We start from the raw sequence: 16,331 nt of genomic DNA, 5'->3' as shown, positions 1-16,331 counted from the left end.
GCTGTGGTCTGCCCTCTTGCTGCAGCATTTTGGATTAACTTAAGGCTTTTCAGCCATATGGCTGAAAAGCCTTAAGTTAATATATATATATATATATAATATATGTATATATATATATATATATATATATACAGGGTGGCCCATTTATATGGATACACCGTAATAGAATAGAATAGAATAGAATAGAATTCAACTTTATTGTCATTGCACATGCACAGGTACAGGGCAACGAAATGCAGTAATAGTAGCATTTATGTTGTAATAACATGGGAATGCTCGGACCTGGCACCCATAATGTGGTGGTGCACCATTTTGCTGGAAAAACTCAGGGAACGTGCCAGCTTCAGTCAGTGTTGGGGAGTAACGGAATACATGTACTTACGTATTTAAAAGACAAAATATGAGTAACTGTATTCCGTTACAGTTACCGTTTAAAAAGGTGATATTTAGAATACAGTTACTTTGTTGAAATAAATGGATTACACGGCGGTACTTTCCTGTTTCATATTGTCACAGGTCAGGATTGTTTGGATTTTGTTTGACAGCTATGTTCTGTTTCAGGCGGCAGCGTTACGGTTGCCATGGTTACAGGGTGACGCTCTCTCTCTCTGCGTGTTTCCTGGGTGAGAGAGCACCTTTTTGTTGTTGTTGTTGTGCTAAGCTAATAGAAAGAATGCTACAGGTATAGCTCTAAAGAATGCAGCCTCATGGGCAGTGTAGTCCTTGCTGCAGGGAGAATGGACTGCCATACCCGCGATGTGTCTGTGAGCGAGGGAGGGAGAAAAAGGAAAAGTACAAGCTGTCATCGAGCAAAAACGGGAGCTGGAAGCATGTAAATATAATAATAACCACTGCAGCCAAGAAGAGAGTCTGACGAGCCCAGTTGTAAGTAAGCTATTAAGACTCGACTGTACACCGTGTTCGTGTTTTCCTCCGAAACAATAAGTTCCGTTGGAGCAGCCTTTCAACGCCTCTCTCTGTCTCTCGCTAACAAAGTTGACCCAGACAACAAAGTAAAGCTAGTTTTAGGCTACAAGCCCGACACAGAACCCGACGTATTAGCCAGAGGTCCCTTTACTACAGTTCGGAGCCGCGGACCGTGAGTAACAGTAATAAATCACAGCAATAGTACATTCACGTAGTTGTAAACAGCATGATAATATATTAAGTAATCCAAAGTATTCAGAATACATTACTCTCATTGAGTAACGTAATGGAATACGTTACAGAATACATTTTGGGGCATGTATTCTGTAATCTGTAGTGGAATACATTTTAAAAGTAACATTCCCAACACTGGCTTCAGTGCATAAAGAGGGAAACACATCATCATGTAGCAATTTCAAATATCCAGTGACCTTGACGTTTCCATTGATGAAGAATCGTTGTACCCCATATACCATACCAAACCATCACTTTTGTTGGTCCAACAGTCTTGGAGGGATCCATCCAATGTGTGTTAGTGTCAGACCAATAGCGGTGGTTTTGTTTGCTAACTTCACCATCAGTGTTGGTCAAGTTACTTGAAAAAAGTAATCAGTAACTAATTACCGATTGCTTCCCCCAAAAAGTAATCCTGTTACTTTACTGATTACTTATTTTCAAAAGTAATTAATTACTTAGTTACTTAGTTACTTTTTAAAAACACAATTTACAACCTGAAGAGGTGATAAAGCGATAGATCTTTCAGCCCAATTCTACTTTTTCTGCATAATCCATCATACAAAATGTAATCAAATGGAAAAGTCTCTTTTAAAACTTGTTTTATTAGTTTTAATCTTTTAACTTTATGCATCAAGCAAAAATGTAATTATATGCAACATTCTCTGACTGGAAGAAATTTGTTTAACATTTAAACCTATTTTCTGCACATTCCAGCACATAAAATATATATATATATATATTTTGTGTTTACACTCACTCTTTCAAATAGATGCAAGTAAAACACAGCAGAAAATAAATAAAGTCAAAGACTCAGCGGTCCTGTTGCTCTATTTTCACCTGTAAAGCAGGAGTGGGGTAGGCGGAGGTTTACCCTGGTGCCGGTGTGCCGCGGTCAGTGGAAGAATCCGCGAGTTTCTCTGTGAGTTTCCCATTAAGTCGTAGCTGCTCGGTGCTTGCTTGGAAGTTTAGGGGTTTTTTTCGCTGTAAAAAGAAGTTTTCTTCCCACACACGATGGACACTAATGTTTTTGTCACTTTTTATGGAATCAAACTCAAAGTAAGGTCAGTACTTCCACACTTTAAACGCTGCACGCTCATACTCTCTCCCGCAATCGATATGTGATCCATTGTTGATCTGCACACAGCTGTTGTCACGAACGTCGCACTTGCTTACGTCATTGTTATGAGACATTCTCGCAAAAAATCACGGTTTTAGTAACGCAGTAACGCAGCGTTGCTACGGGAAAGTAACGGTAATCTAATTACTGTTTTTTGCAATAGTAATCCCTTACTTTATTCGTTACTTGAAAAAAGTAATCACATTAAAAATTACAGTAACGCGTTACAAGTAGCGCGTTACAAGTAGCGCGTTACAAGTAGCGCGTTACAAGTAATGCGTTACTGCCCATCTCTTTTCACCATTCACATAAAAGTTTGCCTCATCACTGAACAAAATCTTCTGCATGAACTGAGGGTCCTGTTATAATTTTGTTTTGCCCATTCTGCAAATTCTGTGCGCTGATCTGGGTCATCCTTATTGAGATGCTGCAGTAGCTGGAGTTTGTAAGGGTGCTATTTGTGAGTAGCTAATATCCGCTGAAGGGATGTTCAACTAATACCACTCTCCAGTGACATGCTGCGAGTGCTACGCTGTGGCTCTTGCTGAATGAAGCTAACTGTAGCATGGGAGATGGGTGGTCTCGTAGGGTGTCTTGTATTGAAATCTGCTGCAATGACCCGGTTACTGCGTTCACCAGATATCAAAACAATTTCGATCCGCTCTTCACGTATTAACCTCTTCGACATGTCAATGGCTGTGAACAAAGAGAAACTTGTAAATAACTCATGAAAGAATAAAGTTATGTTGAAACCAAGCACACCATTGTTTTTCTTGTGACATTGCCAATAAGTCTGATGTGTCACATGGCCCTCTTCCTATTGAAAAAACAAAAGTTGTATCCAAGATGGCCGACTTCTAAATGGCCACCATGGTCACCTCCCATCATGAGGAGTTTGCCCCCTCACATATACTAATGTGCCACAAACAGGACTTTAATGTCAACAACCATTCCCATGTTATTACGCTGTATCCATTAGAGATGGACCGATCCGATATTAGGTATTGGTATCGGTCCGATCCACTGGATCGGATATCGGAGAGAAATAAAAAATGTAATTCGATCCATTAAATATCAAAAGCACCTCACAAAACATGCGACATGGCGTAACTCGGCTCATAACCGTAGCATGTCGGAGCAGTGTGCTTACATGATAGAGCGGCTGTGTGGTTTTGGAGCCTCATTGCCAAACTGCCATTTCATCTCCGAGGAAGTTATCCCAGAGAGAAGTAGAGCAAGTGTGTAAGTTCATCTCTGAATGTTTGTAAAGCATTCCAGCGTTAAGCTTAACAACCGATATATGGAGCGACTGACTCTCTCTCCCTCCCTCTCCTGCTGCTACTTCAATCATGAAACTGATCAATGATCAGCTGATCGGCTTTTCTGTCACGAGTCCGTCTCTATTCTTTGTTTATGGCCCACTTTGCACCACAAAGAGGAAACCAGTGGCTGAACAACAGCAGCACGTTTAAGCTTGATAAGCTGTTGTTAGATTTTATTTAATATTACTTTCTACACCAGGATCTTTTTCTATGCAGCTGAAGGCTGGTAACTGTGCAGGGGCGGATCTAGCAAAGTTTAGCCAGGGGGGCCGATAGGGCATAAACAGGGAAAAGGGGGCACAAAGACATACTTTTCTTTCTTATTCTCATTTAAAATGTCGAGCTTTTAATAATTAATTATCTGAATCTTACACCCAAAGTTTTAATCTGATGTAAAATATATAGAAGTCCATTACTGTATACAGTAACTAACTGTTAAGTCTAATATAACCTAGTAAGCTATACTACTTTTTCCTTTGGGAAAGTACCATCTGTGCAGTCTGCAGTTCTGTTGAAGAAAGATGTTGAATCTCTTTAATTAATTATTCTTGAAAAATAATTTATTTCTGTGCATTTTTTTCACCCTGCATCAAATTAAAGTTGATTACGTCGATTAAGCATCATGAGGTGGGGGGTGGTTCCCTATTTTTTTTGCTGGGAGTTTGCAACCCTATTAGTTAGGTTGCTTAATATTTCTAACTAAAAGATATAAAATATTTCTTAATATTTTACGGAGGATGGAGTAGGTTTAAGTTTATTAGATTGATCAGTGTTGCTGAACTATGAAATATTTTGGGTGCAGTGTATCTTTTACATACAGGTGTAACAGAATAGCTTTAGTTTTGTTGTTTATTTAAACTTGAGTATGAACTTACACAAAATGCAGCAAGATATTAAAAAAACAGTTTTATTGATTAAAAAAATACTATATCGGATTCATATCGGTATCGGCAGATATCCAAATTTATGATATTGGTTTCGGTATCGGACATAAAAAAGTGGTATCGTGCCATCTCTAGTATCAATATAAATGGCCCACCCTGTATATATATATATATATATATATATATATATTGTATATATTTTGTCTATTTCTTACTTAGTGTATTGTCTGTCTTTGTTACTGTTTGTACTGGAGCACTGTAACCAAAATCATTTCCCCTAGGGATCAATAAAGTATTCTGATTCTGATACCCTGTGGTGCAGCTTGTCTGTTTTGTTCTCAGTTGTTTGCTGGTTCTTCTGAAGCTTACTCAATTTTCTCACTCTGATTTTATTTCTGTTGCTTCACAACTTTGATGGAGACCTGCCCTCTCATTAATTCCAGGTGAACTTAGTGTGGTAAATATTTTTTTAATCTTAATTGTTCCTTGGGGATAAATAAAGTTTTTCTGATTCTGATATTTGCTTTCAGAGATTTGCAATTGTTTAGTTTACAATGATATTTGAGTAAGAACAGTGGAATTGTAATTAGAGTTTAGCAGTTTGGAGTCATGTTGTTGATACATGATCTTCACATTAGTACATGACCTGCATATTTCCATTTTTGTATGTATAACATGGGGAAAACAAATAAAGTAATTTAAATTAATTAAATAAATTTCCTCTTTCTCAACATAACCCAAACAGTTTGTGGTAATTTATACTTTTGATATTTTTTTCTGTTTGAATTAATCAATTATCCTTAACCACACACACACACACACACACACACACACACACACACACACACACACACACACACACACACACACACACACACACACACACACACACACAAAGTTCTGTAAAGAGTTGTGTCTCAACTTAGGATTTTCACCAGAACTAAAATAAACCTCGTGAATGAGATCAGAAAAGGTTTGATTTTTGCACCTCACTGATCATTCATGTAATTAGAACATTAATTAAAATTAATCAATGAAGATTGTGTTTAACTTCAACCCTAAATCCAAATTTTCACCTTTCCCTGTTGCTGCTCTGGTTATTTGTCCTCAGATAGTTTTTTTTCTCTTTGCTTGATTTCCTCGCTGGACTTGACCTGCTTTTCTGGTTCTTCTGAAGGTTTTTCCGTTTTCTTGATTTTTCCTTCTGCTGCACAACTTCAGGTGAAGATGTGACCAACACACACATCAGGATGATATTTTTAAGTATCATGTCTCTAATGTCATCACACTGACTGTTGAAATATGCTCCAAATGTTTCTTTCAAGTCTTTTACTTTGGAATTTCTTCTTAAAAGCCCTAAAATATTTTAGTTAAAGCAAATTATTGTGAAAGTATTTCCTTTCTAATCCTAATTTCCTTTTGATTTTAACAATCCTGTTTTACTATCCCAAAGCAAAGTATCAACAATCATACTGAATCCAAACTTAATGGAAGAACTTCCCGTCAAACACAGTGCTGTGCAGTAAAACACTGTTTGGTTTCTGCAGGGTGTGCTCATCTTTGTGTCTATTATATGAACCGGTTATGCAACTACTGGAGGTGTGTCAGCTGTGAAGCTACAAATAATGTGTTGGACAGAAGCTTGAACACTCATCTCTCTCACCTGTGTAGTTACCACACTGAATACAAATTATGGCTTCACTTGTATCAGGTAAAATTTGATTTAATCTTCTATGTTTATCATTTCTGTTTGAAAAGTGTCAATATGTGCTCATAATGACTGAAATACATGAGACCTACTGGTAAAACTTTTCAGCCAAGTTAAACTAAAGCTGTGAATTGTATTTCAGATCCTGATTTGAGGATTGTGATGATTGGAAAAACTGGTGTGGGAAAGAGTGCTGTTGGGAACACCATCCTGGAAAAAAAACATTTCAAGTCTCTTCCCAGTTCAGAGTCGGTGACTGAAACCTGTAAAGCAGGTGAAACACAGTGGGAAGGGAGAAAAATTTCTATTACAGACACACCAGGGATCATTGACACTAAGCTATCTGAAGAGATGATCAAAAAGGAAATTATAAAATGTGTTGAAGTCTCCAGTCCAGGGCCTCATGTTTTTCTACTGGTGCTCCAAGTCGGCCGATTCACCACAGAGGAGAAAAACTCTGTGGAAGCCCTGCAGGAGCTGTTTGGTCCAAAAGCTAACAATTACATGATTGTGCTGTTCACCCACGGAGATGATCTTGAAGACCAGGAAATCACCATACAGCAGTATGTACGTGAAGCCAAATCAGGCCTCAGACAAGTCATCCAAAGCTGTGGAAACAGGTTCCACGTCTTCAACAACAGAGGCAAAGACAGAAAGCAGGTGGAGGAGTTGATCAAGAAGATTGACGACATGGTGGCAGTAAACGGCGACACATACTACACAAATGAAATGTATAGAGAGGTGGAAGAAAGGAAACAGAAACAAGCTGAGATGGAGGACGAAGAATACAAGTTCCTGAGTCGACTGATAGAGCAGATTCTGCGTTTTTATTTTCGCTTAAAAAAGAATAAAAACATATTAGATGATGTAAACCTGTAGACAAATATCTGTGGTTTATTATGAATGACGTCACATTTTCAAAATGTGACATTCTAGGGTAAAACCGCAAAGGATTGTGGGTACGAGTGGCAAGCGGTACTAGCGCACGCAGGCTTTCACATGAAAACAGTCACACAGCGATAAAAAGAAACACAACAAATGGCAAGAAGCTGTTGTATTATTAACTGCAATAGCCAGTCGCATGACAGCCACGGGAAGCCGACGGGTAAAGAGATCGTTTTTTTTTTATCGGATTACGTTGTGGAAGAGAAATCGTTCAAGCCATGTTTCCGAAGTAACAAAGAACCGACGGATGGTCTGGATTGCAGACCAAATAATGTTTCAGAACACTCCAGCTCACGTGTTAGTCTGCTCCAAGCATTTCCACAAAGGTCAGTCTGTTGTAGTTATTACGTAATTTATCATAACATAATTGTTGATGTAGGTTACAAATAAGTCTTCTTTTGATTTGAATTGAATTGGTTGCGCTATGCTGCTTTGTTCGCGGTGGCTTTGCGGGCTAATGTTTGTTGTGTTTTGTAGGAAAACCAGCCTACAAAATGCTGGAATGTGATCCAGACTGGCGCCCTCTATCAACCTGGTCAGACCGAGTTTAAAGCTGCTACCATAGCCAGATTTGATCGGTTAAGAGAGAGAGCGATATCAAAACAGCCACGAAAAGTCCCGCATATATGTGCCCAAGTGTTGTACTGAAGCAAGCAAGTGATGAATAACTGTTTTCCAGTAAGTTGTTTTGCAATGTTGTTGTTGTTTTTGTTGCATTGTTGATTTGTTTTTCACCGAAGCAGCTAATAAAGCACAATGGATTTTTTGCCTTTTTCTTGTAAGATTCTATAATAGAATGAAACAATAATGCCAGTTATAAATAAAGACAGTAAATTGAATGAATTACAAAACACTCATTTTATTTCTGTTTGATCTGAAAATGTTGTGTAACACTACAACCTGAAACAACAATTAGATTGCGTTGGCCTGTACAGGAGATAAAGGACAAAAATGTAACAACAGCTGTGAAATGGAACAGTCCAAATCACCAAAGTAAACTGGACCTGGGCTTGTTGCAGGGATCTGGGCAGCACGCTAATGTCCTTACTCCACTCTATGCTCGTATGGGTCTGACCCTTTCACTCCTTAGATTTTTTCTTTGTACGGACCTGGCTTGTTCTCCGTCGTTTTGTACATCACTGTTTTTCGGGCAAATAAAATGCAAGTAGGGATTAGGACCGCAGAATTAATGATTACTGGTGCTGGAAATGCTAGCGCTTGATGCAGTGTTTTGATTTTGTTGCCATTCCTACCCACAAAGCAATGCGGGAAAGTCACGTGGTCTGTCAGCCAGACAAAAGCATTCCACAGCTGCACCTTTGGCCCTCTCCAGAAGGGGGGAGATTTTTACAACTCCTTATCTCTGATTTAAATGCTAGTTTTCAAATCTATCCGGGCTACGTCCACACTAGCCCGGATAGATTTGAAAACTAGCATTTTTAGTTGTGCGTCTATATTGAAACGGGCAAAAATACTTATGTTCCAGTACTGCGCATGTGTGAAACGTAAGACGATTTGACCTGCCTCATTTTTGTCTGCTACTTATTTACTTTCCGGCTCTTTGACATGTCGCGGCAGAATGTTGAGGAAAAGCACCGAGTTTTTGTTAAATAGACTAACAATGAGGTGGAGTTGTTTCTGCGAGTAACACAAAAGTACAAAGTTGCAAAAGTGAGTGAGGATTAAAGAGTTTGAAGAAAAGCTATGTGGAGCATGTACCGACTGATATTAATATTTAATAGGGCTGTCAAGATTGAGAGCAATCAAAACAACTGCTGTATTATGCCCTCCGCTATCACATGACTGCATCATATGACTAACATGCATAATCGTTTTAGAAAGTCTCTGTTTTCGCTGTCCACACTGCGATGCAAAAAAAAAAAGCACCATTTTCAAATGTATTCGTTTTCGAGAGCATTTGGAAACGCTGTGTGTTCCATCAGCAAATACACCGTCTCAGTGTTGAGGGGAGGCCAAAACGGAGAGAAAACGATGTGTGGAAGTAAGATGAGACAAACAAAAGGCTTCACACCTGTGGACTTTCCCTCCATAGGGCTTTGGAGTGTGATGTAGCCCTTTGTTTAGTAGGCCAAAGGACTACAGGAGCGAAAGCACACAGAAACATCAGCTGTGTTGTCAGTTGCAATGTTAGATCGCACGATCGGGAAGGGAATAAGCTGGAAAATGGGCTCTTTTTATCATTTCCTCTCCTGGAAGCAACGTGAGGGATCTCATGTATCTGATGTAACCAAACACAGACGTCAAGCTTGGATAGCAGCGGTGAGACGAGCTGATATCGAGTTCTCTGCCATCATTTTTTGTTGGTAAATTCATATTGCTCTTTATAGGCTTTTAGTTTTATTTTCAATGCGCTGAGGTCATAGAAAATTAGAACAAACATCCTAATATGTGATGCAGCAGAACTATGTTCTGTTTATGTTCTGTTTATGGAGTAGCTTATCGGTGACAACTTCAGAGTAGCAGGTGGAATTTGCCTTTTTTGCGGACAGCTCCGTTTGCCTTTCACTACATCTAGAGCAATTTTTGGAGCAGCTGCTGAGGAAAAGTCAATGTTATGTGCAACCTCTGGCTGTATCTTGGTCATATGGTCAACGTACTCACAACGTGGAGGCTTAAAAATGGACAAATCTTGCACCCAACCGTTTGTGAATTAGATGTGCACCTCCAGGGATTCATAATTCCGAAAATGATTTGACATGTATGCGCTGACTCCACAGACAATGTACGAGAAGGTGTCAGGGTAGGACAATGGCAGTAGGTGGTCTGGGTTTTCACTCCACTGCCATATTTCATACGGGTCCACATTACCGATGCACGCTATTCGTGGCCCTCTAAGATGGCGGCGCACTCCCACAATGCATTGCGGTGTGACTTCAACTCTAAATCCCTATTGGGTTTCACCAACTTTCTCAGGCTGCCTGGTTGTGTGTGTGCAATAAAGTTGAGGCTGAATGCTCTTCCACATGTGTGCCTTTAAAAACCCAAAAGTGATATTGCTAAAGCATGTAACCAATACATAAAAGAAAAGAAATTTCCCATTATAGGTGTTAATCTGCCTTGACTAGCTTTGACCTTTTTGTTGACTATAAAAAAGAAGAAATCAATCTTAGTTAAGATGAAAGAGTTTACTTTAAGCTTTCTCCCAGCGACTTCTTGGTTTCAGCAGCTATTGGGAAATAGGGAGGTGTGTTAGGATAATGGATCGCAATTATGTTTGCAAGGCTTCCCTGAATCCACTGCTCCATCCCTCCCCACAGCCGGGCCACAGACCCCAACCTGCTCGTCTGTGCTCTCTACTGTCAGACAGAAACAAGGGTGTTGCATTTTGTAACTAACATAACAGAAAATTGGATAGTGATGTGGAAATGCCAGTAAAACCGTTCAGTTTTCACTGAAAAGGCTTTTTGTGAAGTGTTGAAAAGCAAATAATGAAACAAACATTAAATATTCTCACGAAGTTCCTTTCTTAAAGGAATGTTGTAGAACAAGGAAGTAAGAAGCTCTGTGAAAACACTGCAGTCACGTTGGTGCCAGAAAAGATTTAACGTCATGTTGGTGACGGATAATCAGGACCCAGTCACAGGGCTTCCTTAACAGTGACAGTGAATTTAGTGAAAACAAGGTGCAAAAATGGTTCAGACAAAACGTGATTTCCACAGCAGTGACTGTCCCAGCTACAGGTGAACTGATCCCTCCCACACACACTCTTCTTATCCCTCACTCCGAACTCTCCAAGAGTTTCCTGGACACAAAGAGAACCAGAGTTAGGCTTCCTTCACAAAGTAACAAGACAGCGGTTTCACTAACTGTTGTCATTCAACGATCCAAGCAAACTTTTCTAAATAGAGAATCTTGAGTAAAGACCCCCTTCCTTTTATGAACTTTAAATATGTTGTAGCCACTTGGTTTTTCACATCTGCTAAGATACATTTCATGTAATCTGTTTCTTAAACCACATTTCCTTTCACAGTTCTTTGCTTTGTCAAAACCCCTGAAATCCCAAAATGAAACATGTTCTCTCTTCTCCAAAACATTACACATGGCTATTTTATTCCTATATCATATGTATTATATATCATTAAAGATAATTAAAAAAGATAAGCAAGAATATGTGTTAAAAGTCCGCTTGTTCACTGTAGCTGTTTTAGACTACGTTACCCATGATGCACCTCGGTATCTGTACTTCCGGTTGGGAACGTGTTCAGCGCAGTTCTGCACAGATGAGAGGTGTGTCGGAGGAGTGCGTGCTTACCATGTGAGTATTGTAAGATGAGAGCGATGCTCGTTTGACTTTATCTGTGTAATTTGCTACGTAAGAAGCTAGTCCCGTTGCTATCGCTAAGATACGTTTTTTTGGCCTACTACAGACAGCCTTGTGTTCAGCCCATATTCCATTTCATAAACGACTTACTGTCAAGCATCGTGGTTGTAGGTGGATGTAACTATTTACTATGTTTATTCTCTGAATCGTTGTAATCTGCAGAGGTCTGGTTTGCCAATGTATATACGAGCCAGAAATTCATTTATGGTCTTAGGGTGCCATCTAGTGGCCATGAGGTTATGGCAGATTGTATAACATTACGCTGGAAACCCACAGTACTGTAGAAGCTATCTGCTGCTATCCATAGTGGTTAATACAAATGTTTGTTCTTTCTGTTTACAGATGACCACACACACCCATATACACACTCACACCCCCTTTACCTGCATGTGAATACTGAAATGCAATCGCCTCCCTACCAACGCTGTACATCCTGTTGATGTCATCTGCCACCTCCTTATTAAAGTTATTTGAACTACATCACTGTGGAGTACCATACCTTCTGACCGAGGAAGACTCAGTTGAAGCGTGATCGGCAATCAGTGCAAACATATATTACAATATGTTTTAGCTTCTTTTCTTTGGTCATGTGTAGTCCCCCCCCCCCCCCCCAGAAATAGCAGTTATAGTACTTCTTTCATACACAACAAAAATGTTATCCATCCCAGATTGTCACTGGTCCTGAAGGTTTTTCATGTTCCAAGTAGAATAAGGGGCCATGCTCCAACTGATGTTTAACCAGTATTTTAATCTTCTTTTCACCAGCAAACACCGTGAAAAACTATGGTGAAATGATCAATGAAAAACACGGATATTATGTCAGCAGAATAAAAATTACAATTCAAATAAAACGTACACACAAAGTAAATGCACAAACATATCGTGTGTACCTTTTTACTGAGCTTTCATGAGCAATTGTAGTCCATATCGTCCATATTTCCACCTTTTACACAAGTCAGCCTTCTCTTTCTGGCTGGAGTGGAGTCCTCAGTCTCTGGTGACATGTGCGCTTAACCCTTTAAGACCTACCACAGGACCAAGTCCGCCAGAGCTTATATTATATTTTTACATGCTGTAGAGCCATTTTTGGGAGCATTTCAAGTTGCTATACATCAATACAAGTGTTATAGCTCAAATTTTAATAATATGTATGCATTAAGTCCATAGTAGATAAATTGCAAAAAAGTGCAATAAACTACAAAAAAATTGAAAATCGTTTGTTTTTGTTGTTTTTTACATATATTTTCACTTAGAGAAATTTAAGAGGTTTATCCCTCAAAACTTTAAGTACAATAAAGTTGCAAAAAATAGTTTACAACAACAGGAAATTTATTTTGAGTGTCTTCGTAGTTTTATTTTTGAGACACACCAATTTTTATATACTGCAGAAAAAACGAAAAACAATCCTATAATGCAAATTTTGAAAGAAAACAGCATGTGCATCAAAATAAACTATTTAAAGCAGTGCAATTTGAGTTCTAAGCATCACAGAAACTATTCAGAAAAGCATGAAGTCAAACATGACTTTTAAAAACACCAGTGTAGGCTCATAAGGCCTACAAGTAAAAACAAACCTCAATTCTGGTTTTGGGCAGGTAATGGCAGACATGCGGTAGTTCGCGCTGCCATCTATTTTAATGTAGGAAGTGTTACAACCAGCTGATCGGATCGGCAAAGCGTGTTTCTGGAATATTATGTTTTTGTTGCTGCAAGCGCTTTTATGCAATTTTTGCAAAGCTATATGTGGAAGGAAACCGTGACCTAGGACAAGCTGATGGTTTAAGATGTAAGTACAATTCCTCTGGTTTCATATGCCAAAAAAATTATTGCACTAGCTTACCTGGTTCCAGTTCTAGGGGGATTTGAAAATAATTACGCAAAACGGAGTGTAAAGCCGCTCCGACCAGCTTTAAAGGGTTAAAGACACTATTCATGAACTTTATGTAGTCTTCCTTGTACTTTGGGTTCTTATCGATTTTTCCTTTTAAACGTTTCAGGCGAAACATTGCAAGCTGCTTGTTATTTGTAAGCTGTGGGCGTTCTCTAAAAGGCAGAGGCATTTCTAAATGGCCTCCCTCATTGTAGTGAATATTGTCATTGAGCATCTCTAGAAACTGAATGTCCTCTTGAGATGCACTCCCTCCTTTATAGTTTTTGTCCAGAAAGTCATTTTCAAGCGCTTTAAAAACATTACAAAAATTTCCCTTTAGGTTGATGATTTGACAATTATTCATTTAAAGCTTCAAGCTTCATAAAACAACAACAACTAATAATCACTCCACTTTCATCAGTTATTTCTGATTCTGAGATGACAATGTCAGAATCAGATGTTCAGCTGCTTCATTCATTATTATGTTTTGCCTGTGTGAATGACAGAAAATTAGATAAACAGGTATTGACAGGTTTCTAGGTTTCAGCATCATGAATCATTTCTCCAAGACAATTCACTTTATCACCCTGCCCAAGTGCCCATCCGCCTTGTAGATGGCTCAGCTAATGGCTGATCATATCTTCTCGCTCCATGGTATCTCAATGACTATTGTCTCAGACTGCGGCTCCCAGTGCACTTTCTGGGTCTGGCAGGAACTGCTGACTGAAAAAGAGAAAGAATAACAATAACTTTATTGATCCCAAAGCAAAATTCCCATGTCTGACATGACACATCTGCTAGTTGTATGAGAACTGAAAGACCTGACAACTGGCCCTGAAAATGATGTTCTGTTTCTCTCTGCTTTACAACAAAGAGAGCATTTTAGTACTGATGTGTTTGTGTTCCATAATGATGTTATAAAGTCGGTGATGAAAGTTGTTCAGGACAGTCTTTAACATGAGTCTTTCCACTACCTGCCCCAGCGTGTCCAGTCTCACTCCAATTACAGAGGAAGCTTTTGTCACTAGTTTGGCAATTCTCTTTGCATATTGTTTCTGATGTTGCAAATAGCACACTTGTTACCATAGACTGATAGAACACCTTCAGCATTTTACTGCAAATGTCAAGACATCTTAGTTTTCTTAACAAAAAGAGATTACTTCTTGTATAATTTGTCTGATATTCTGGGTCAGGGACAAACCACTCTAGTTTGTTATCTAGGTCCAAACCTAGATATTTATATTTCGATTCCACCTGGAGAGGAGGCCTGAGTCTCATGAAATCTACTATCATCTCATTTGTTTAAGTGCTCAACACAGGGGCGATTCTAGGATCAGAGCTTTGGGGGTGCTGAGCACCCAGAGAGCTGCCCAGCCAGGCAAGATAAACCTGTCTCTGTCAGTCCCTGCATCCTTAAATGTTGTCTCGAGTTCTCTATAACTGTCTCCTTGGTGCATTTAAACCCCTGTTCCTCCCTGTCCTCGTCGTCTGTTGTCTTCTTCTCCGTTATCAGTCATCATAATTTTACCATCTCTGTGCAAGTCTGCATATTTCTTTGTTAAATCATAAGATTCCTAAATTCATAAAGTCTCTCTGTGCCGGGGTCCTCGTCTCAAAACATGCCATCACTGTTTTGTACATTTTAACACAATTTAATCCCACATTTGTGAAAGAAAAACAAAACACTTTTTTGAAAAGTCTGTAACAAAACCATCAAATCTGATAAAGGTTATTTAAATGCTGCAAAAGAAGAATGGATTGGAATAATAAAAAAAAAAAACATATCCTAACCTTAATGACTGGGGAAGAATAATGAATGATGCTCATAGTGAGTAAAAAGTAAACTGACTGCATTTTTTGGACAGAGATTCACTTTTAATGTGTGTGTATAATAAAATACAGATACATAAAAAACCACTCCCAAAACAGAATAAATTATTACAAATAATTATTACAAAATATTAATAAAAAAAACTATAAAAATGGAGGCAACTTTGCCTGTGGTACAATGTATACAATGTATGAAAAAATCTTTATTGCAGAACTAATTTTGTGTTGTAAGATTTATGAGTTTCATGCTTTCATAGTGGTCCTCGGGAGAGCTTGACATTTTTATCAGGTGGTACACACTGTAAAAAGTTTGAGAAACACTGATAAGTGTATGTGTGCTTTTGGAAAACATTTAAAGCTGCAGTACAGAATCTTTGAAACAAGCTTAAAACATATTTAGAATATAAACAGAGCATCTGCTTCTCTTTACAGCTCCTCACTCCACCTGGGCTGTTTGGCACTGATAGTGTGCACATGTGATGTACGTACTGCGGCAGTCATACAGACGACTGGACGGTCCAAAAGTTGGCCGACCTATTACTGGCTGAGGTTTTAGTAGAGTTGTGGCTGAACTACATAAAATATATCATTAATTTTAATCTCCCCAAACAATGATAATGTTGGTGGAATGTTGTTAAAGAGGGTCAAAAATGTTTCAACCCAGTTTTTTTTTTTAGCAGATTCTGTTAACAGCTTTAATATAGGGAGGACACAACGTCCAGATTGTGAGTAAAATCAGGTTTTTTGTCTTTGTCAGTTTAACAGTTTCTGTTGTGCCTGTCACTGTTTCCTGTCTGTTTTCTTACCTGGTTCTTCCTGACCTTGTACTTTCTCCTCACGTTCCCTCTTTCCTCTCTTCCTCTTTGGACTGACAATCATACACAAATAGATTGTATACAATTAGATGAAAAATTACATTTTAATATGAAAAAAATACTATTAAGATCACTAACAAAAAGTTCTGTCTCAGTGTACTTTCAACCAAAAGGCAAATAACCAGACCACATCTAATAAAAGATATAAACATTGAAACACTGATCCAACATTATTCTTGATTGATCGATCATTTGATTTTACACTTTTGCTTGAATGTGGCTCCTTTAAAAAAAAAACAAAAAAAAAAACTTCCTTATATCCATTATGAACCTG

The 16,331-nt window shown here is 38.6% G+C and overlaps 2 protein-coding genes across 2 annotated transcripts in view; one reads left to right on the top strand and one right to left on the bottom strand.

Moving 5' to 3' along the window:
• LOC113015577 (copper-transporting ATPase 2-like) overlaps positions 1-16,331 on the bottom strand; it is a 193,707-nt gene that overhangs the window by 122,003 nt on the left and 55,373 nt on the right.
• Positions 6,180-7,133, top strand: LOC113016875 (GTPase IMAP family member 7-like). The gene is made up of 2 exons (XM_026160036.1): positions 6,180-6,198; positions 6,338-7,133. Exons 1-2 carry the CDS (start codon positions 6,180-6,182, stop codon positions 7,072-7,074), a joined length of 756 nt encoding a protein of 251 aa, XP_026015821.1. The 3' UTR covers positions 7,075-7,133.

Source organism: Astatotilapia calliptera, chromosome 23 (assembly GCF_900246225.1).
Source record: "Astatotilapia calliptera chromosome 23, fAstCal1.2, whole genome shotgun sequence".
Taxonomy (NCBI): Eukaryota; Metazoa; Chordata; class Actinopteri; order Cichliformes; family Cichlidae; genus Astatotilapia; species Astatotilapia calliptera.
This window is presented reverse-complemented; position numbering and strand designations above follow the sequence as displayed.